This window comes from Uloborus diversus, chromosome 6 (assembly GCF_026930045.1).
Source record: "Uloborus diversus isolate 005 chromosome 6, Udiv.v.3.1, whole genome shotgun sequence".
In the NCBI taxonomy this organism is placed as follows: domain Eukaryota; kingdom Metazoa; phylum Arthropoda; class Arachnida; order Araneae; family Uloboridae; genus Uloborus; species Uloborus diversus.
Genome location: NC_072736.1, coordinates 57,012,243 through 57,036,293, shown reverse-complemented (window position 1 = coordinate 57,036,293; position 24,051 = coordinate 57,012,243). Strand labels below are relative to the sequence as shown.

Sequence of the window (24,051 nt, the reverse complement as noted above, 5' to 3'; positions counted from 1 at the left end):
ACACATACACACACGCATGCATACAGACACCTACACATACACACAAATACACAAACATTCATGCCTGCACACAGACACAAACACATATGCACACACACACATACACATACCCCGCCCCCACGCACACAAACACTCATACACACAACTACCCACACACTCATGACTGCAGACAGACACAAACACACATGCCTACACACATACACATACCCCGCCCCCACGCACACAAACACTCATACACACAACTACCCACACACTCATGACTGCAGACAGACACAAACACACATGCCTACACACATACACATCCCCCCCCCCACACACACACATACAAACACACACTCGTGATTGCGAAAAACATAATTTGAATTCAAGATGACAAAATTCAAATTATTTTTTTTTTTTAATCTTTTTTGATAGCTTTAAAAGAGTAGTTTTAATGCTTTTACTCTATTCAAAGAAAATAGGTGTCAGTACAAAAGTACAAAGTCTTTTCTTTCAGCTGCAATATGTTGTGGCAACACTGGAATTGTGCTAAAGAGCAGGCTCGGATCTATAAATTTTGGGCACCCTTGCAACAAAACATGTAGGGCCCCTCCCTAGTGGCCAGCTATTTGTAAAGTTAACAAATCTTAGTGCTAGTTTTTTTTTTTTTTTTCAATTTTTTCTTCAATTTCTAGGGCCGTTACCTCCCTTAAGGACGTGTGGGCTCCTGCACTGTGGGTACGCAAATCTGGGCCTGCTAAAGAGTAAAGTTACATATTTCTGGTACAAGGGATTAAGAAATAAGACATTTTAATTTTGCCTTTATTAATTGGGAGAGTCGAGCTTATTGCTCTTTTTGCTCTATAAGTTTTATATAAAAAGGCTTCAAAAAGGAAGTTAATTGAACTTGAGATTAATAAAAAGTATGAAATATTAAAATTAATTGAGAAGGGAAAAAGCCAGAGAAAATTAGCTGGCACATGGAATTTCTAGAATTAGTGTCTAATATAGTTGAAAACAAGGAAAAAATGACAAAAATATTTGGGTGGTACTTTTAATAATTGTTTCCTGACGTTAAACAATGAAAGTTAGTTGAACAGAAAGAGTAAGAGTGAATTCCTCAAAAAATGAATAATGGTGCAAGAAATGACAAAAAATAAAAAAAACATTACCGACCTTTATAAGTTGACCGACAAAGTACTGCACCGCGGGTGGTCAACTTACACAGGTTTCACTGTATCTAATTTTTTTATTCGTTTATTGCTTCACTTCCTTTTCATTTATTCATTCATTCTTTTATTTTCTGATTTATTTGATCAAAAATATGTTTAATAATCAAATAGAAAATATTTCATTAGAAAAATATTAATTTATCTTTCACTTTGCTTATGAAAAAAAAAAAGAATTGAAAGTTTTTTACGTTTTTTGGCGGTACAAATTTACTGCCAAAGATAAAAAATAACGTTTCAATGCTAGATTTATCATAAGATATATTGTTCTTTATTTCTGTACTGTAATTTTCAGAACAAATTTTCAATTTGTTCGTATTAAAAAAAGTAAGTGATCTTAACCATTGCTTACTCCACATTCCTCAACAATTTTGAAAATTTAGAAGACTAATGTGATGTAAACTACCAGAGAACTATTGTGATTCTTATTTTTGCCCCTTCCTTCTAGTTTAAACAATCACTTCACATTAGCCTCTGATGGATGCGATGAAAAAAAAACCATGTGATGCAAGTTATGTTTTTTTAAGTGATAACTTCTTATGGGAGGGTAAACCGATTTATGACATAACGCGCGTAACGGCGCAACTCTCGTCTGGCATTCCTTTCGTTCGCGCATACAACAGAAGCGCGCATGGTCGGGGAAATTTTGTTTTTTTACTCTTTGGATCAGCTTTAAGCGTTAAGTGATAGTGGAAAAGGTAATGAAACTAACAGAAGATGGATCATCGTCGCAACAAAACGCAATCTCCTAACGAAAAGTGAATTTAATATTACAATATAATACCAATAACATTGTAAACAATATATATTCAAAACGGCATTTAATCTTTATATTTATTTTCAAAACAAAAACATTTTTGCGATTAGTTATAAAAATATCTCGCTTCATTTAGGGTTTTGAACTGTACATATAAGGTGTACGTATTTTAAACGAATTTCATCCCCGCAAACTCCGCAACGCAAATTTTTGGGGGTTGCGGACGGCCGAAAAAACAAAAATAATAAATAAACATTTAATTTGTTCATCACAGAGTAAAATCTAAAATGTTTCGTAAGTTTGAGTGTTTTTTCTTTTAAATGAAATATTTAGAAATGACGCGTCATTTAATCTATTGTTTTTGCGCCGACATCAAAACTTATGTTTAAAAGTAGTCTTAATGGTGATCAAAGAATAAAAATATCTCCAAACAAAAGTACTTCAAGTATTATTCAATTTATTCATAAACAGCTTTTAAATTATACACAAGAAGATTCTGCTTCAGTTAATGAAGATTATTATACAATTCCTTTAATTTTAACCGGAGATTTTAATTTTAATTTTGCTTCTGATCGAGATAAAAATTTAGTATCGTTTCTACAATCCAAATTACAATTACAAATGATTAATAAGCCAGAAGAAGCCACTACAAGTCACGGAACTGTACTTGATGCAGTCTTTGCAAGATTTTTAGATAACATACAATGCAAAAATTTCGTTGCTTATTATAGCTACCGTAAGCTAATAGTTACGTTCATAGGATTAAATAATGATAATAATTAAATCTTATGAAAGTTATCACTTCACCAAGCGTCCCGTGGCGCACATTGTTTTTTTTTTTTTTTTTTTTTTCCCTTTTAGCAGTCACGAATTGCTTATTGTTCTCATTTAACCGTTTTGGGCGTTTATCCGTCTTTTAATATTATTTTTGCTCCCGCTTTCCTCTGCAGTTCCTCCGTCGAACGGCTCCCCGATGCTGCGCCTTCAGCGAGCACCGTCTCCTCCAGCGAAATGCTGAGCAGTAGCATCCATATCCTAGTGTGCATCTCACCCACACGCCTACACACACACACACACACACGCGCGCGCGCGCGCGCGCATCTACGTACACCTATACACGCTTAAGCCCCCCCCCCCCCCGTACGGCTACACTCACACACACACATTTGTGATTGCGAAAACCGAAAAGCAAAATTTGAAATTAAGATATTAACTTTTTTTTCTCACATAAGAAAATCCTCAGTTTTAGATTTGAAAATATTTACTTCGAAAACAATACTTTAATTGCAATAACGCACAAATGGTTTCATTATTATGAAAAGTTTTGCTGAGAAAAAATACATTAATGGCAAATATGGCAAAAATGTGGCAGTCAAAAAATTTGTAACATGTGATATGAAAGTGCAAATCTCAACTGTTTTGATATCGTTGATATGTAAGGCGTTGCCAGTAGCATAGTTTTAACGTTTTGTGATATGTTTTCTGGGAATTTTTAAAAAAATGGAGAATACGGTGCAAAAAGAATTAAACCGTCTTTAAACATATATCTTAAATGAAGAAAACTTTCAAAAACCTGAATTATTCAAGAAACAAAAACAGAAATTTTTGAAAACCAAACATCCACAACCTTTTTTTCTTAAGTTCAAACTTGAAATTAATTTAATAACTTTATTAACATAATTAACTTCATCATTACAATTAGTCATTTTTGGTTTTCGCAATGATTTAAAAGGCTGTCCTTCTTCTATGGTTCTATCCACCAACGACTATAAAGTAAGAAAATTAAATTTCCTTACTCTATGCCAACGGCAGAGTAAGTATAATAAAAGCTTTTAAAAATAGCTTTTAAAACGTTTTTAGACTGATGACTTGAATCAAGGAAAGAATCGGAAACGTGTATTATTTGAAAAGTTTTAAAGCCCCAAATGCAAAAATCTATGCTTGTTTAAGTTCAGATTTGAAATTAATTTTTTAACTTTATGAACACTTAACTTTTGAGTTACATTTATTAATTTTTCTTTTTGACTGAAAACTTTGTTCCTCCAATCCAAAACAGAGTTCGTTGGGTCATGTGAGAAAAGTGGGTCCATGGGGTAAGCCTATATTGAAAAGCACATATTTTCTCCTTTTAATTGAAATATTTATTTAATTCTTTTTTAGAGGCATACATTGAGATTATATAAAGTATATTTGTTTTAGTTTTAAAATCTGGCTACAAGCGAAATGATAGAATGGTACTGTTCGTTCCATGTAGACCATAATTTTATGCTGTTGATGAATTTCTTTCTAGAATCATTATTTTCCCCAAATTTTTATGACCTTAACATGTACTTTTATCATTAAAAAGACTTTTTTTCCTTACAATTTCGTTTCCTAAATGACTTAAATTTAGCTTAGAATGAAAGAAATGACAAAAAAAAGTTTAACTAATAATTTGAAATTTATGTTAATTTTAATACATTTGAACCGTTAAATGTAACCAAGTTACATTTATTTCACTGTATTCTTATATCAAAAACAATATTTACATAATGTTGCCCAAATATACTCTGCTTTCTGAACTAACACCTCTTTATCCCACCATGGGCTGTCAAAACTAGATCTTTTAAATATGACAGTGAGAGAAAATAATCAAACAAAGTTAAAATTTCTGCTTCATGCTTAATATATCTGAATTCAATGTATATGTATAAAATGCTTCAAAAGTTTCAATAAAATAAATTTAATAGTTTGATTTTAGGTCCTTTTCTAGAAAAAAAAAGCTTGATTTTTGACCCACTTTCTCCCGACCTGACTCTATAAAAGTTTATAAGAATAGGTTGAAATCATAGCTTCTCTTGTAGTATTCAAATCTGGTAGAGAAAAGCTAGGGAAAATGAAAGAAATATTCCCTCTGGTCTTGTTTGCGGAAAAGGATTAAAAGACCCCTTTGTTTAACGATCCCGTGCCGGAAGATGAAACTTGCTTCTTTTGTGTGATGCTATCTCAAACTGCGAGTTCGTACACTTGCAACAAAGTGCCTTTTGATGAATGGAAGATGCATTGTCGTTTACCTCATTTCCAAACATTTATGTCCTAAAAGCGGAAAATCCTTCCTTGATATGTTTGTTGACTTGAGAGTAAACAGCGTCTCGAATTTTCCATTTCAAGCTCTTACTGAAGAATAAAATTGGATTGCTTTTAATTTTGCTGAAATATCTATTCAGTTTAGCCCCCATCTTCTTTGATCAAAAAGCCCTTCGCTATTATTACAATTTTTGCAGCGGGAGAAATCTTATTGAGTCGTTTAGTGGTCTCTATTTGTGTATCTTTTTTTTTTCCTTCCATCCCTCTTTTTTTATTTTCTGTCTGCTATTGTGGCAGCAGCCGTAAGCTTAATATAAAATCAAAGTCAACAAAATGTTCCGGACGTAGAATGGCTAAACCACCCCCCGCTCACTTGAGAGCACTACATTTTTTTCCTTTTTTTTCTGTTAGACCGTAGCTAACAGGTTACTACGAACAAACCTACTTTCATCTACTGTGCATTTAGCTCAAAATGGATGACGTCACACTCCAATCGATTTTGATCATGTGAATTGTTGTCCGCGCATTTCTCTTTTCTTTCTTCGTCTTTTTTTTTTTTTTTTTTTTTTTGTAAAGTAAATAACTGTTGAATGATGACAAGTGGAATTAAAAAGGGGACCCCAACAAAAATGATACTTTGTCCAACTTTTAAAAGCATATGAATTAGAAAGTTCTTTTTTTTAATTTATTTATTCATTTATTTCGTTTGTTTAATTGGTCGGATACGTCATTTACAATGCTTTCTCCGTTAAACAGATAACTTAACTATGGATTACAGTAAAGGTAATAAGTAATTGGGAGCAGAAAGACTGATTAACTTTTTCAAAATTTCTGTGTATTTAAGTTATTATTATTGTTATTGTTGTGTTTGTTGCAGCTGTTGTTGTTGGTGGTGGTCCTGGTGGTCTAAAGGGGATATCACACGAGAGAAATTACGGGACATCGTAACCGCAATAGGAAACGTCAACTCTATCTGGAACTGGTTTTTCGGACGGGAAGTTGCCTACAGGGTTACTGCCGGTTGCGCGGACGGTTGCTCGATTTGTTCACAACGGGGGCTACCATTTTTTAGCTTACATCCATGTGCTTGCGCTTGTTCATCGCTTTTCGTCAATTCCGCATTTGGTTATCACGCTGCTTCGCGTTAATTCGACACTTATGGATGAAATTAGTAATCAAATACTTAATGCAGCTCTTGCAGCTTTAATTGTATGTGGATTTGTGAAAAGATGGCAAAAAAAAGGGGAAATGATCAAGGAATGATTTCAGAGCTAGAGCATCAATTATTATTTCATGCAGTCACCAAAGCTCCTCCTGTTAAATTCATATTTGAGTTTTAACATTAATTTGTAGAACTTATGGTGAAAATTTCAGAAAAACAGAAAACTTTTATTACTATTAATTGAATGTTTGATTTTAAGTGATAATCTTGTTACACTTAAAGAAGACATACAGAATATATGACTTCTCTAGACTTATTTTTTTCCATAACTACTAAATTAAATCTTAATTTTAGAATTATTAGTCACTTATTGACAGGTAAGAAGAAATTTTAATTCTAACAAATTATACCTAAATTCATAGCTAAAAACAAACATGAAAAATAAAAATAAAATAAAAAAGCCAGCAAACTCTGATCAATAGGCCTTTCATAATTATTTTTTTAAACTTCGAGTTCATAAATACATTGGAGATGTGCTAACACTTTAACTTACACAAATATAACGCCACTAGATACATATTGCACACAGGAAAATCTGTGGCCGAGTTTATTAAAATAGTTCCAGACATTTAAAAATAAAGTGACGCTTTAAAAAAATGTAATGAAACGATGATGCGCATTTATACAAGCTATACAAGCGTTTATAATACAAATAAGCTGAATACTTAGCAAATTAACACTGCATTGAATATTAGTACGTCTCAATCAATATTTCAAATGTTAATAAAAATAACTTTATCATTTTAATAATGCCAAACATAATTTTTGACATCTCAACAAAATATTACAATGTGCGTATCATTTTTAAAAAAAATCTTTGTATTATCATATTCTTTGATTTTCAGAGGGATTATTTTTCTTGACTGGAATAGAGTACATGTGTTACTACACAGTCAAAATATTACTAAATAGGTAGAGCTAAAATTAGAGTAAATATTTTACCATTTCACTTTGCCTCACATTCTCCTACATTTTAAGTATTTTCAAATGGTACATACTGTATGTATTCATCAGTTTGAATTAAAAAAGAAAAGTACAGCTTCAATGCTATGATTTTTAAAAAGGAATTTTCACGTAACTTTTTCAAGGAAAAAATTTACTGTAATTTTTCAAGTATCAGAATGGGGTGGTTTCCTCCAGTCAAAAGTAGTACTTTTATCACTAAAATTGATAGAATAAGCAAAAAAAAAAAAAAAAAAAAACTTGGACCCAAAAATACTTTCATTTTCCCAACCGTTATTTTTTAATTAATTTTTTTAAATGTCCGATTTTTCAAACAAGGCGTGGTCTTGATGACGTCACAAATCCACGTGAGTAAAGATGCGAATTCAATATTTTGCTCTGTGAATGTCAACACGAATGGCATTTCATCATTCGTGATGTCACACGACAGAAATGTAAACAATGAAAGCGCCACGATTTAAGTAATTTTTTAAAAATATTAAACAAAAACAAATTATTTTAAAAATGGTCAGATCCTATGTTTTTAAACATGCTCTTTCAGAAAAAAGTACGTTTAAAATTTTGGAAACGACCCCATTGTAACATTTGTGCAAAACAATTTTCAAAAACCTAATGAAACGAAAAATACCAATATAAATTAAGAAATGCATAAAATTCACACTGATGTTAATTAACATATAAGTAGCAATTTAAATTCAAAATCAGATGCAAAACCAAAGATTAAATGTCGCTCATCCGTTTTTTAAAGTGTAACTGAAAATTTTTGAAACATAAAATAAATAGAACAACAAAAAGGAATCCCCACATTTCTGTCGCCACGATTGGAAATGTATTTCACAGTGACGCTGCCTGACGTCACGAAATCCCAGCGCCCTGATTGGATCCTTCGTAACTTGCCCAGAGTTAAAGGCAATTTTTTTCTAGCGGAGGAAAAAGTTTGCCCCTATACGAGCAACTGCGAATTTCCATAGCACACGAGAATTTTGGAGCAATCGTTTGTGGAAGTGAGTAGAAAAACCAGTTCCGGATAGCGTTACGGTTGCTATTGCGGTTGCGATGTCCTGTAATTTCTCTCGTGTGATATCCCCTTAACATAAGTGTTAGACTATGTGGAGAGAAAATTATATTTTAGAATATTCCTACAGTCAAGCCCTCAATTGAAATACATCCAGAAGCATCTGTTGAGTATTTTCATAAACCTTTTAGTTCTAGTATTTACGAAGCAAGTTCCTTTACTTTTGCTTTACTCACCAATTAACATCTAAATTTTTTTGCCCTTTCGTCGAATTTAGTTTCTTCACGTTTCTCCGGTAGTCCTTGTTCGTTGTGTTTACGTATGAGTCTATTTGTGTTGCCAATTGCGCATTCCAATCACTTTCAGTTTCTATACGTACGCAAAAGTCAACAAATTTTAGTATTGTGAATTTTTTTTATGCGAGAAAGAAGAAATAACTACCTGCACGCGAACTTCGGGTAGATTAACCTTCATAGCCAGTTCTTCCCTGCTATAAACATCGGGGTAGTGCGACTTCTCGAATGCCCTCTCGAGTTCGTGCAACTGGTAGGTGGTGAAGGTGGTTCTGTTTCTTCGGTGCTTCTTCTTCTGTCCCTCCTCGGACCCACTGTCCGGGTCCGGTTTGCTGCTGCTGCCGGAGTGGTCTGTCTGCAGGGAAGTATGCTGATGATCGTCTGGACTACCTGAAAATATAAAGAAGCAGATTTTACTTTTAGAAAACAGTATTTTTCTTCAACACTTCTTGATTGTATTCAAGTATACCTACAGTGAAATTCCGTTACAACGAATACCATTACAATGAAATATCCATTTCAACGAATTAAATTTTCATTCCCGATTTATATCCATTGCATTGCTTAAATTCCATTGTAACAAAGTTCCAGTAACAACGAATAAAATCTGAGGTTCCTTAAAGCTCGTGGTAACGGGATTTCATGTAAAATTCCTTTAATCAAGAAAACTGGCCCTTTTCCAATCAGCTACGTCACGGTATTATGGTTAGAAGTAGAAGAGGCTTGACTCGTAGCAAAGAGGTAGTGCATTTTATTTTAAACCTGAAGGTCCCGGGCTTTAAGCCCAGCGTTACAAATGAAATCAATGCATACTCTCTATTAGTATTGCAAGGTAATTCAGTTTAGAGGTAAATCAGAGGGCGTGTGTTCGCTGAATTTTTCTTAAATATTATAGATGACAGATTTGACCAGGGGGGCGTTTATGGATAAAACACAGCAATATTCTTCGTTTGAAACTTCTTTCAAAAACAAAAACAAAAAAAAAAAAAACAATGTTTACAGTTGTTTTTCGCGTAAAGAGCGTTATGAACAAATCCTACCTCCGTAAGATAAAAATTTGCTTACTTGCACTGGTTACTTGAATCAGAGAAGGGTGATTATGAAGTAGAATAGAAATCTGAAAAGGAAACAAACACGAACAACTCCAATAGAAACACTTAAAGAGCAACGGAGATTACTAAATAACGGGGTCAGTAATTTATTAGAACGGTGTTACCAATCTGGTGAATAGCGCCAGAGCACGCAATACCTGCATGTCACGTGTCATTTCAGTGGCTGAGTGCTTGACTTGAATTCTTCGAACGGACCTTCTGCAAAGAGTATCGTTGATGAGCTATTAAAAGTGAAAAATTTTAAATGCCATAACAATAAGGCTCTACGGTGGACATTATTGAGTGATTTTGTGAAGAGCGAGATTTTAAGATGGTACATAATCAATAAATAAATAAATAAATGTACTCTATAACAAGAAAAAAAAATCGACGCGTCAAGAAGGAGTTGTTAAAATGAAGCGAAATTTTACAAACATGATGGACACGTTGCGGTAAAAGTGATTATTTACTACTGAAAATATCAGAAATGAATGGAGGTTTAAGTACCCTGTTCAGCCACCTCTAGCGTAAATGTACGAGGCGATACAGTCGATTATTGAGCTATAGTAATCTCATACAATGTTGTACGTCATCTCGCACCATAGTTGTCACGCTCCATTAACTCGATTAAACTCATAGGGTGTCCAATTTATCGTCTCAAGTGATCCCCACATATGCGCGATTTGTGACAAATCAGGGCATCGCGCAGGCCGAAGAAGTTGATAATGTGGAAGAGGAAATCTTATTTTTTTTAGTCTAAAAATAAAATTTGTCTTTAATTTATGGCAAAAAAAAAAAAACGAAAAAGAAATCAGTGTGGCAGTACCACTTTTCGTGGAATCACAAATTTGTTTTTTAAAAATAAATAAATAAAATTTTAAAATGACTCAAGTAGCTATAAAAAAACAGATTTCGGGGGTTACAAGAGACCCTTTTTTCATTGCAAAACAAGAAGTACTTGTGGTTTATGGATTAAAAGACATCCTACAACCGACATTTTGGGCGACATCGTATCATCTATTAGTTTTTTGTTTTTTTTTTCCTGTAATCGTTCGTTAGAAAGTATCTTCCTGGGATTGAAATAAATTCGGTAGCTCAAAAACCTGAGTATCTTCCCACATCAACTCGATAGAGATTTTATGAAAGCACGAAAATCGAGATATTCATCGGCACATGGCGCATTCTAACGTCTTTGTGGGGAAAATGTGGAGGCAGTGCCACAATGGTCGTTTTCTTTTGTGGAGAACAGAAGTTGTAACTCCAAGGCTTAGACTTCATTTTTACTCATTTTAATAAGACACAGTTCTCTTGCTCTGAACCCCCCCCCCCCCCCCCCGCTCATTCTGCACACAGGAATTAGCAGCTGATTTCTCGTCTGAAACGTTCTTCTTGCCGTCGATATTCGGTAGCCCAGCAGCCGAGAATCTTCCCACTTCAATTCTATAAAAACTTTATCAAAGGAATAAAAATTTAGATATGTATCGGCTCTTCAAAAGATGAATGTTAATAGACTGGAAAACGATGCATGATTACCCCTTTGTGGTGAAAACATGGGGACAAGTGCTCCAGTATTCATTTTCTGTTGTGGCAAACGGATGCTGAGCCTCCAGGCTTATCCCTCACCTTTTACTCATTGTAGCCGCCAAACGATAAGCCTTGCTTCGTTAGGCAATCCGGGAACACAAGTAACAAAACCTAGCAAGATTCTTATCACCTTAAAGAAAAGACACCTTGTTGGGATACAAGATTTTCCGGGGTGTTGATCCATCCCTGCGCCCCAAAAGAATCCCTAATCTTCACCTTGTCCATAATCACAGGCGGCCGACAACAATGTAGCCGATTTGTCGATCGAACATTGATTCGCCACCCCCCTCGACCACTTTGTCGGAGCGGAATCGGTGGCATTGTGCTTGCCAGAAGAAAGTGGGGTGGACGAGCAAACTGAAGGGCCGCTTCTTTCTTGGGAAAAGGGAGGAAATTAGGCTGCAGCGCCCGCGGGTGGTTATTTGCAGATTAGCCGCGATTCACTGGTTGCTTTTCAACTGAATGAAGTTCGGAAAAGAAGTTCGGTTGCCGTCAGCCATTATGTTATCTTTACCTCTCCTCCCGGAGCCAGGTTCTGTGGAACATTTTCTTTCATGCTGATTTTGCGCGTGTTATGGAAGCTTCGTATCCAAACGACTTTTGTAGGCCAATTATACCTTTGAAAAGAATATTTGTTAGTTATTCGAGATTCAATATAAGTTTTCTCACTTCAATGACGAACTTCACGAAGGAGTCTTTTAAAACCTTCTTTGGTATATAAATTTGTTTCAATGAAAGTTCATGAAAATTTACCTTTTTACGTACTTATTGTTTTTGCTTTGATAATATGCGAATTTATTCTAGAAACGGATCGATCTGTGTCGAAAATTAGCCGTTTATTTAAAGACGTAAAAAGCATAATCGGGAGCTGATCACTTGGTGAAGGAACTTTTGTAATTTTGTAAAAAGAAAGGTAACAGAACAAGATACTAGAAACAAGAGAGGTAAATCCCCTAAGAAAACGGGAGACAGCTTAAAAGAAGAAGGTGTATAACATGACTCTGATGAAGAAAGCTCAGAAGATGACAACTATTTTTGTCTGTTATGTTGCAAATTGTTTGCAGAGTGGGGATGAATGTATCCAATGTGCAGTTAGTTAGTAAAACATGTTGACATGTAAGTTATTCTAAAGGACATGTATCTTACGTAAATCCGTAAATGCTTGTGTTGCGAAGATAATCATTTAAATTAGGATAAGAGATTAGTTGGTACGCCCACGCACCCCGTAAAGAGGGAACTCCGTGTTGCCCAAGTAGGTTTTAAACGGTGTTTTCGCCTCATAATGTACCCACATTACCCGTTCCGTAAAACCAGCTCTGCAAACTGCAAACACAACGCTATGTTGAGAAGTCTGAAAGTAAGTTAAGTCCTGAACGTGGCCATCTGTCTTCCATATGTATGATACATTAAAAATTTTCATTTAGCTTTTATTTGATAAAACAAATGTAATTGTACCTGGAAGAAAATTTTAAACCATGAGCACATTGCTACAAAGCTTTCAAGTAATTAAATCAAATATTCAGGTATTTTCTTCCAGGTACAATTACATTTGTTTTATCAAATAAAAGCTAAATGAAAATTTTTAATGTATCATACATATGGAAGACAGATGGCCACGTTCAGGACTTAACTTACTTTCAGACTTCTCAACATAGCGTTGTGTTTGCAGTTTGCAGAGCTGGTTTTACGGAACGGGTAATGTGGGTACATTATGAGGCGAAAACACCGTTTAAAACCTACTTGGGCAACACGGAGTTCCCTCTTTACGGGGTGCGTGGGCGTACCAACTAATCTCTTATCCTAATTTAAATGATTATCTTCGCAACACAAGCATTTACGGATTTACGTAAGATACATGTCCTTTAGAATACCTTACATGTCAACATGTTTTACTAACTAACTGCACATTGGATACATTCATCCCCACTCTGCAAACAATTTGCAACATAACAGACAAAAATAGTTGTCATCTTCTGAGCTTTCTTCATCAGAGTCATGTTATACACCTTCTTCTTTTAAGCTGTCTCCCGTTTTCTTAGGGGATTTACCTCTCTTGTTTCTAGTATCTTGTTCTGTTACCTTTCTTTTCTAGTTCCAATGCATTGTTCTTTGATGTATCAGTCTGCGTTCCTGATATGCAAATTTTACCCGTGATCTTGTTGATATCGTGGCAGTTTTTGATAAGGTCAAATGGTCTCAAAATAAAAAGTATATTCATTGTGAATAAAATATCTTCTAGAACTACACTGTTAAAACTACAGGATGCATTTGGCACCTTTCGAGGGTGAAAAGCTTGTTCACCAGCGGCACTATATATGGTGTTGAAATTGCACCCTTAACACGGGTGAAAAATTGGCACCCTTAACCCAGCGTACACCGCGGTGAAAAATCGAACCCAATGGCAGAATATTGGCACCATTTCTGTTTCCCGTTGCTGCCCCCCCCCCCCCCGTGTTGTGTGTATTTTTTGATACAATTGTGTACATTATTCTTTATTGTTTTGAGTTATAAAAAAACTAAGTCTTAGTACATTTTAAACATTGAAGAGTTCTGAAAATGATTAAAACTTGTACTTTAAGGCATTTGATCACATTTTAACTTTCCAACATAGTTTTGAAGTGTTCATGACTTTAGTTTGTCTTTTCGTGCACTAATTTTCGTACATCCACTCAGTAATTTTAATACTTTATTGACATTTACTGCAGCACGATCGTAGGTATATGAAGAGCATAGGTATTTGTAAATCATTTACAGGAACAACCATAAACATTCAGTTATAATGCAATCATGGAAAAATAAAATCGTTTCATAAACGTTCAAAATTTTAATCAAGAGTAACATATTACGTATATATGATTCGACATTTGAATATCCGTATAGAAGATAAATAAGTTTTTTTTTTTTTTTCAATGTGAAATTTTTCGACAGATAAAAGCCAAAACAATTTTAACGATCTTTTCGTTCTTACTGGAGTGACGAAAAAAGTTCACTCATTCGCTTCAAGCAATTACGTTGACGAAAGATATTAACTTAAACACGAGATAATAAATAAGAAGAATCGAGACGGAGAAAGAATTTCTTTTTCAAACCGCTTTTTTTTCGTGCGCTTCTAGAGGTCTGTTTTGTTCATACGCAGCACCGTTAGAATTTCTGTTCACTTGCTGATTGCAATCACATTATTAACAATAAATATCTTAGTTAAAAATCCACAAGATCCGCGGCAATACAAGCAAGTAAAACCACTATTCAAATTTAATAGTTGAATTTACTTTTCAAATATCATCTAATTTAAGCGTTTTGATTATTAAATGTTCCTTATCCAATGCTGATAGCTATTTTTAGATAAAATTTATGCATGACAGAAATAGCAAATGTACATAACTGCTAACTGAACAACCAACTTACCTTGGAAACACTTTTAAATATGTTCGAAAGCCTTAAAAGCTGCACTATGATCAAATGCCTGTACTTACGCGAAATTTTGAAGAGTAAATCGCAGAAAATTGAGGATTTTAATCCAATTTTACACTTTATTCAATGGAAAAGTACATTTTCGTAGTTACTAACTTCGTCTGCCATTGATTGTGGTTGAACAAAGTTTGATGTCAGAGCGCATGCGCCAACGTTTCACCCTTTTTCTAGGAGGTTCGTCTTCACATTTATTAGCGTCATTCACCTTGATCGCATTTCCTAGCCTCCATTGCACACTGAGGCACCGTGTTTTCACCCCAGGGAGCCAAATAGCTTGCCAAAGGCACCCGTAGTTTTGACAGTGTAGGAACCCTTATCGTGTTAATTAAGCTTTTGAACTCACAGAGAAAAAGCATTTTGAGACAACTAAATTACAGCTGTCAGTAAGAATCACTACTGAGCAAGTAGTGAGATGTCACATCCTGCCCCGAGCGAATGTCACATTTTCGGTGAAATAGAAAGCTTCCAAGAAGTAATAGAAGGATAAATCAAAAAAGAACACTGGATAAACTTAAACGCATCACGAAATAAAAACCAACTCACAGCTATAAATTTATTGAAACAATTTGTTGACCAATATTACTAAGAAATGAAAATTTTAAACATGCGATGTTCTCAGCACTTTCCTTTAACTTTTCTCCCAAAAGACTAGCGCATGCTACCTGATAACCGTTGATGACATGACCATTTGTATGTTTTCAACTTTGCTATAGAACTATTTTTTGAGCCTCAGTTGCAGCTGTACAATCTACCCTTGCCACAACCGACCCCAGTCTCCCCTACAAGGTAATAAACATTTTTTGCTGAAGTGAATTGAAGATTAAATCTATTAAATTGTAGTGTTTGAAAGGCCTCACAGCGCAGCAGCCAGAAATACTTTCTGTGCTTTTTTTTTTTAATCAAAAATACATTTTGGGAGGGGTTTTTTTTCTTTTTTGATAAAAAATACAATCTGGAGGGGGGGGGGTAATCAAAAATGCCATCTGGAGTGGGTTTTTTTTTTTTTTTTTGATCAAAAATGCCTGTTGATTGTTCTTTTTTTTTTTAATGAAAACAGTCCTTTTGTGTAAACTAATGCATTAGAATTTACAATTATGGTAAAACCAATGCCTCCGGGGGGGGGGGGGGAGTTTATCCCTAAAACATCCCCCTTCGCTGCGCCACTGATAGGCCTTAATAAGTATGCACTTAAAATCATGTTTTTAAATCTATGAATCATGTCGTTAATACTTTTTGAATTTCAACAGAAACTCCTCATATAAACAGAAAAAAAAATATGAATAAGCTTTACATTTTCTACTACACACACCATTGAAAAATAGCAGAAATAATTTATCCATCATTTGTAAGTAGTGCATTTCGAATCTCATCGGCAAATTCAGCCATCAGGATTCAAAAATGGATGTCTTAGAACATGTTTTCTCTTTCAGAGTGTTGTTTCCATACCTCCCCGCTCCTCTTAAATAAATCCGACCGCAGACATTGGCAAAACAAGCAACACGATATCGAAGCAAAAGTTGAAAATCCTCATTCAACCGCTACGGAATGGGGGTCCCCTGAATGGAGTTGGAACCCTAATTAGGTTGTAAACCGTCGCCCGCTGCGTTATTATGCGAGTGACAGCCACGAGGAGGCGGCAGGGCTAATTTTAAAGACAGGCCACGCGGTGTCGGGTTGCTTGCTCTCATGCGGCAGTTTGGTTTCCGGAATCCTTTGTGTTACTACCCCCCCCCCCCCCTATTCCAATGCAGTTCGTTATGTATTTCTTTCACTTTCATCGATGAAATTGGATGCTGTTTAATGGGGCGAGGATTTATATACCTACCTTTTTGTAGTTAAGGAATATATTTCGTAGTTCAATTATTCAACATTTCATGGGCATTTGGAGCACTTTGCGACAGATTAATAGTTTCAGATATACCAATAGAAGGTTCGTTCATTATTGTCCCATTAGTTCTGGAAAATGGAAGAAACTATTGAATAGTTTTGAAGAACATTTACAATTAAGTCTTTAGGTTGTAAATTTAAGAAACAGCAGAAATTTTGCGTTTTAATCCCTTTGTTATAATCACATCTAGTGAAAGTTTATTCAAATTTTTGAATTAAAACTTTTGTATTATTCACAATACAGTGCAATATTTATTGCAACAATAAAATTATGCTTATAAAGCTGGTTTATATGCTTTGGTAGAAGGTCTAGATTAGGTTTTTCTGAAGATTTTATCACAATTGATACTTATCATTTAACAAACTTTTCTTCTTTATTTAGATAACCATTTGTCTTAAATGCATACTACTATAAAATTTAGACGCAAGATAATTTTTCAAAAACTCAGTTGGTATTTTGTGAATTAACGAAACAGAATAATTTTTTAAGCCACTATTCGGGATGTTTTAGGATCATGTTCATCAGCTGCAATCTTAAACTCCGGGACTCCCAAAGGGAAAGCGGAGTCTGAAAAATGCAGTTGACGAAAAAATGCTTAAGATGTTATTACGTGTGAATATTCAGAAGTTTCCACAACACATTTCATTTCGAGCAAACTACAAAATATCAGACATCAGTTGAAGCAAAATCCCAAAACGTTGTTGGGTATCTAACTAGGAGTGACAGCTTAAGAAATGACATCTTTTTTAGCAAAAGGCAAGTCAATTTATACATATTTGTGCTTATCATCAAATCATGAAAAATATTTCGGACTTTCTGACTTGAAAAAAAAAAAAAAAAAAACCTTCACCTTGTATTGTTTTTGTTGTTTGGAATGCCACTGAAAAGTCCCAAGACACTTTCGTGAAGGATCAGGATGTAGAGATTTAGGCCAGTAGCGGATTTTAAGGGAGTAGGGCAAGGAGCCCGGCTCCCTCACAATAGAATAAAATTAATTTAACTATTCCATTAAATCTTCTTTAACTTATTTCTAAACAGCACAAATCAAAGTCTTTAAACTATTATTTAAAAAAAACTCACTGCATATTTGAATAAAATCACTCATGTTTCCTATAGGAGTAACATTGGAGTCGGAGTTTAGAGTGAAAGAATGCATTTAACTGACTTAAATCACTGGCATATAATTCAAAGGTCAAATGTATATAAAATCGTGATTCGACCAATAATGCTTCTTTGATAGAATGGATAATTGACAGCAACGGAGTCTTAAAACTATTTTTAAAAACTTCGTGAACACCTAAATTATGAAAAATTGTATGAAGAGGCACATCTTGCTCCTCCCAAAAAAAGCTATTTCTGCATTCTCCCGTAATTAGGGCAGAATAGAGCTGCTTCTGGGAAAATGACGAACCATCTTAATACATGAGTTCATATGGGCTTCGACCGATAGATGGCAGCACCATTTATTCCCACACACATACTTTATGCTTGGATCCGAAGGGGAGGAAAAGTCTCCAGGGAACCCTGCAGCCATGGTAACTGCTTATTACCAATCACGAGACTTTCGGACCTATGGAAACGAACACGCATCTTTTCACTGGTTAATTAAAAGCTTTTGCACTCGTCTTCGCGCGACTGTAAGTTACTAAAGAAACCTAAAGTTCGGTTTGCTATCAATCAGTTCCTCAAGGTTTTCTCACATTCTGAATTTCCAATTTTCTTCAAGCATTTCAAACGCCAGAGCCCGATCATTCTGATATTGGACATGGGGCTCATTTGTATTTCAGGGCCCCCTAGGGCCCGACTAAAATTTTTGAAGACACTTGGCATGAAATTAATTTTGTCCCCCCCCCCTATATTTCCGCTTATTCTGATACTATAAAATAATTCGATACTTACGTAATTAACACAACCATGCCAAATTTGGTGGTAACCTCATATCACAACGTTTAAAAGGTAGAAGAGATATAGTATACAATAATTACATAAGATGGGGTTAAACTTTGCCAGTTTACCGTAAATATCAAAGGTACTTATGGTATAACTTTGAATAGTAAATACAGACTAAACTTATAGTGGTTTTGAGATTTGCAAAGAGATCAATTTTTTAAGGGGAATTTTTATCAATAAATAAGAGTTTTTTTCCTCGTCTTGGCATTTGAAAAAATATCAATAGCATCATTGTACTCTACATTCTGAGTGAAATCATTATTTTTAATTAGCATGATAAATTAAGGAGATTTCGGGCCCCCTGAAATCTAAGAGCAGGGGCCTGTGCCCCGCATGTCCCTACGGTAATCAGGCTGTGCCAAACGCTAAGAGAAATTTATTATTCTGATCTTGATATAACAAGTTTTGTGTACTTATGTCAATATTCTGATTCATGGATTAAATTTGAAAAGATACCAAAATGCTAACTAATTAAATTTCACTACTAGTTCTCCAACCAGATGTTAGACCCAACTCTTTTATGCTAAGCGTCAAATATTAATGCTAAACTTGGCATTAAAACGCTAAGTTGCAACATTACCTGAGCTTCATATCCCTGAAGGGTTATTCTCTTGATAATAAACTTACTAAAAACTCTTATTCTTCCCCCCCCCCCCCACCTCTGAAGCTTGTAAAGAAATGTTTTCATTTATTCGTGGGACACGCAGATGTTTGTACATAAATTTACTCCTCACAATACACATTTTTCGCAAAAATATGATTGCAACATTAAAGGGAAAAAGAATCAAATACGAGGTTTATTCGTAACCAGAAAATTCGTATACCTTTCGTATGAAGAATCCAATTCCAGGTAATGTTTTCAACATACAATCAAATCTCGTTTTAATGGGTTTGAGGGGACCGAAGAAACCATTTTGCTACGGTGAAATTTCCTTACACCGAAATTAAAATGACCCTATTTTAATATAATTTGCGGATCTAAAAAATCTTCGTTCGAACAGAATTTTTGCTCTAACGGTTTTCGCTGAAACAGGGCTCGTAAAAAAATTTAAACTTATAATACACATTTTAACTAAAGTGGTGGCTGTTCATGTAAGGTCCAAATATTTTATTCAAGTATTTTACGTCCAAAAAATCAAAAACTATTTTTAATGAAGCTATTTGACGGGTAGCATTAAATTGACAGAAAACAAGAAGTGGGGGAATGAGAATGTCCCAAATTTGGCGATAAATCAGTTTTAATGAGACTTATTATCATTATTAGAAATGTGACTACAACAGAATTTAATGAGTCCTTAAAAAAATACAATTATGAAATATTTTGCAATAATTATAATGGGAAGATTCACTACCATTTTGCGAAATATCTTCGCAGATAATGTTTAATAAGGGAGATATTTTTCTGCTTGGGACGCCCCAGTTTTTCTGAACTCTGTGTTCTGGCTGACTATGATATAAGAAAAAACAAAATACGTATTATTCCATGCAACCTAACAGCCACATCCCCCCAGTCATACAGAAATAGATACCAGCTGAAATGAACATTAGATGGAAAAACTACCACTAAGAGTAAATAACATTCAATCTCACTTTGCACCCTTCCAATAACCAATACATATTTTTTTAAAAATTACTTATATAAATTTCATACTTCCGAAAATGCAAGCATATTAGTAGAGCCGGTAGTTTGAAGAAGAGAACAAGCGTCAAAATATGAAAATTTGAATTTTAACGATAAAAAATTAGAATTTTCAAACAATCAAACTACCGATTCAATTTAGCATCTAAACACGAAAGACTGAAGAGAATTATTGAGGAATTTCGAAATAGTTTAAATAACATGTATAGTTGATACATTCCTTATTACCCTGCTTTTCCATAACAGCTGCTTTTTAGCGCAGTATAGATCGCTTATTTGAAGAAGAGTGCCACAATATGAAGAAATGAAATTTTACAGGAGAAGTGTTTGAAGTTGAACTTTTCAGGCATGCATCAAGAAAAGTAAGTTTGCTGTGCTCTCCAGTGGTTAATATTTGAACGATAATTCTGTTATTATTTTCCAAGGAAGATAACGTCATTTGAAGGCCTTTAAGCCAAAAAAAAAAAAAAAAAAAAAAACGAAAATTAAAAATTTCGTATTGTGGCACTTTTCAAAACGAACGATATATGAGGTAGTGAGAAGCAAAGGGATGTAAGTGGTAAAATAAAAAAAAATGGAGATAAACAGCACAAATAGAATGGGACCCTCTTCTCTGTCTTGGGCCAAGAGATAGCACTAGTAGCTCTGGTAGGTGCTGCTGTACAGCATGATTTAGAGAAAAAAAATCAATGAAATCCTACCTAGGACATTATCTTTAAACGCGTTTTACTCAAAACTTGAAAATGCCCACTTACATCCCTTTGCTTCTCACTGCCTCATATGTAGATATATCAACGTAGAAGATCAGTGTTATGCTGAAATTTGAACTAAAAGCACTGCATATTTGGTAAAATATGAGCATTTGAGTCAGTTTTCTGCTGCGTAAATGATAATTATTTTTATCTTTCATAATTTCGTAGACATGTGCATACATGTCAGCTGATATATCGTCGCATCAGAGCAACGGTACTTTTCATCTTACTATTATTCCTGTTAATAGATGTCTTACTGTTGCTCTGAGGTGATGATATAAAAGTCAATTTAATATCGTGAAAATTTAAAAAATCTTTTCGAAGAATTTCGGGAGAAGCGATGTTTGAAGGATTGTTCACAAATATTAATTCCCCTCCTCTCAATCCTCTCCCAAATCACAGCATATTTAAACTGAATAACTGCAAACGAGTGTGACTGATTTGTGAACAATCCCTTATCCTTCATATCTTTTTAAGAATAGGTGAAACACAACTCAGTTGATCAGAAATGTCATGGCAGTTGAGAGACCAGTTTTTTCAGTATGCAGTGAGTTATAAGTACAGTTAAAAATTAAAAAAACAAATAAGTGCACAATTTGAAGAAAAAAAAAGACTGACACGTGTTTTGAGTTCCCTCATGTCTTTTCCTCCAAATCATATATTTTGCATTGAACAAACCTTGTATAGATTTAAATGCAGCTTCGAATTACGTGTCTGCAATTTTTAGCGAATTTGTGCATGTGAACATTGTTTATTTTTTATGATTCTCAAGGTTTTTTAGAGTTGGTTACCATAGAAATTTATTAGTCAACTCAGAAAGAAAAATAGTTTAATATCAATCGATCAAAAATATTTAGCTATTAGTGTCGATTATTGCTAATTTTATTTTCATAATTTTCTATTTTATAATTTATTGTTACAGCGAAACCTCTAGGAATTCATTTCTATGGAGGGGAAGCTCAAATAAAAGATACCTTTATTGTCAAGACAACGCTATGAAAACACCCCATCTGTCAACAGTCTATATAAGATATTATGGAATAAAAGAAGCGTCTTTGAGGCCCCATTCCCTTCTTCTTTGTACCTTTCAACAGGGAAACTTCCTCGGGGATTAACATTTAAAGCACCGCCTCGTGGATAAGCCGGCGGCTTTCAGTCAACCCCGAAAACCACTTATCAGTGATCAACTATCTTATCAGATCGATGTAGCAAATTTCCAGTTCAATGCTAGATACACAAATCCGGTACAGTCGTTTTTTGCTAAATGTCTTCGCATTTCTTTCTTCTTGGCTTAAAGATGTTGTGGAGAGGATAGTTTTTCAAGGCAGGGGGAGGGGGACTCAGCTAAGGTGTTGAAATTCACTCGCCGCAGAATTGTTTGAGGGATGGGAAGTGATGGGAATCTCAGATTGTGCTGATTTGATAATGCAATTTGAATCCAGGCGTTCTCAAGGATTAACTTCGACAGTAATTGTGCAGTGTATCCTCTCTCCTCAAGTCGAGAAATTATCTGACCAGGTAAGGACGAGAAATTGCTAAATAAAATGAGAGCTAAATAAAAAAAAAATCTCGAAAAGATATTTTGTTTGGTATAAAGAGAAAAGTCGTTGCAATTCCTTTGATTCAGAGCAAACATTACCTTGATAAAAATTGAAAAAATAAAATAAAATAAATAAATAAATAATAAATAATAGTTCTCTCTCCCAACCCATAATTCTCATTGACAAAAAGGGGGGAGGAGAGAGCTCTGAATTGCTACTATGGCTGATTCAAGTGAATCATTAAACAATAAATAGCAGATCTATAATATCAGTCTGAATAGAGGAAATCTTAAGAATTTATATTGCTCTTTAAAATAAATTATAAAACCTTAAATAGTAGATCCATAATCTCAGTCTAAGTGGAGGGAATCTTTAAAATTTATATTGCGCATTGAAATAAATTATTAAACTTGAAGTTGTATATCCCTCAACTCAGTCTGATTGGAAGAAATGTTTAAAACTTGAACGAGACTGATGGCTCAAATAAATGTTAAACAATAATTTGCAGATCCATAATCTTAATTTATGTGAATAAAATCCATTCAAGTTTAAAGCCGATTCAAGCAAATTAGCAACCAATAAATGGTAGATACGTAATATCAGTTGAGGAAATCTTTAAAACTTACATAGCAGGGGTGCACACCCCCTAAGATTAAGGGCATACCCCCTAAATTTCATAAAAACCGACAAAAGCAAAAGTCCCCCCAAAAGTGAAAAATACTCCCCAAAACATCCCTTAAAAATTTCAATTGCGCAGTCCTGCGCCATGATCCCCCCCCCCCCCACCAGGTGAGCACCCTTGTATAATTGAAATAAATCATTAAACCTGAAGTTGTAGATCCAAAATCTCAGTCTGAGTGGAGAAGATCTTTAGAATTTTACGGCTGATTCAAATAAACGTAAAGAAACAAACTGTAGACCCATAAGCTCAATTTGAATTAGAAATATATATAAGTTGCATCTAGCCGATTCAGGTAAATTATTAACCAATAAATAACAGATGCATATTTCCAGTCTGAATCAAGGAAATCTTTAAATTTAACATAGCCGATTCAAGTAAATAATCTTCATCCCCATATATATAATAGCCAAAATAACTGATCAAGTAGCGCTCTGACGTCACCAGCAATAAAGTTATTTTTAAACATAAATTACCTTACAATTGAGAATGCTTATTGAATTTTGTATATATTTTTACTATAAAATAGCTGAGGTTCTTGATATTTTTTTTCAACTGTTGCCAATTTTTTTGGCACCAAAAAGAGTTAATGTACTTCGATCTCGGTGATTCTGCCAGAAAGGAACAATGAATAGCCTGAAATTATGCGACCCAAAAGTTCAACGATCGAAATATCCCCAAACATTCAGTTGCTTCTCTCAAATGAAGAAGCAATTTTCACCCATTAACCTTGAAGGTGACTTTCTAGTTAAACAAATAATCCATATCAAATAATCATCAACTCCACAATCTTGGTCTGAATGCAAGATAGGATACCTATTTAAAATATAATTTGCCAATTAGGATTATTTTGCGATCTCACTTTAAATTTTTATGCTTATACCTGTTACTTCGAGGAGATTTAACCAAACAGAGAGCTTCCTTCTACTTTA

At 34.5% G+C, this 24,051-nt stretch overlaps 1 protein-coding gene across 1 annotated transcript in view; it reads right to left on the bottom strand.

Annotated features, from left to right (window-relative positions):
• LOC129224767 (retinal homeobox protein Rx-B-like) overlaps nt 1–24,051 on the bottom strand; it is a 117,066-nt gene that overhangs the window by 5,421 nt on the left and 87,594 nt on the right. Inside the window, exon 3 of the mRNA XM_054859314.1 lies at nt 8,673–8,914. Within this exon, the coding sequence (XP_054715289.1) occupies nt 8,673–8,914 (242 nt within the window). The remainder of the gene's footprint in view (nt 1–8,672; nt 8,915–24,051) is intronic.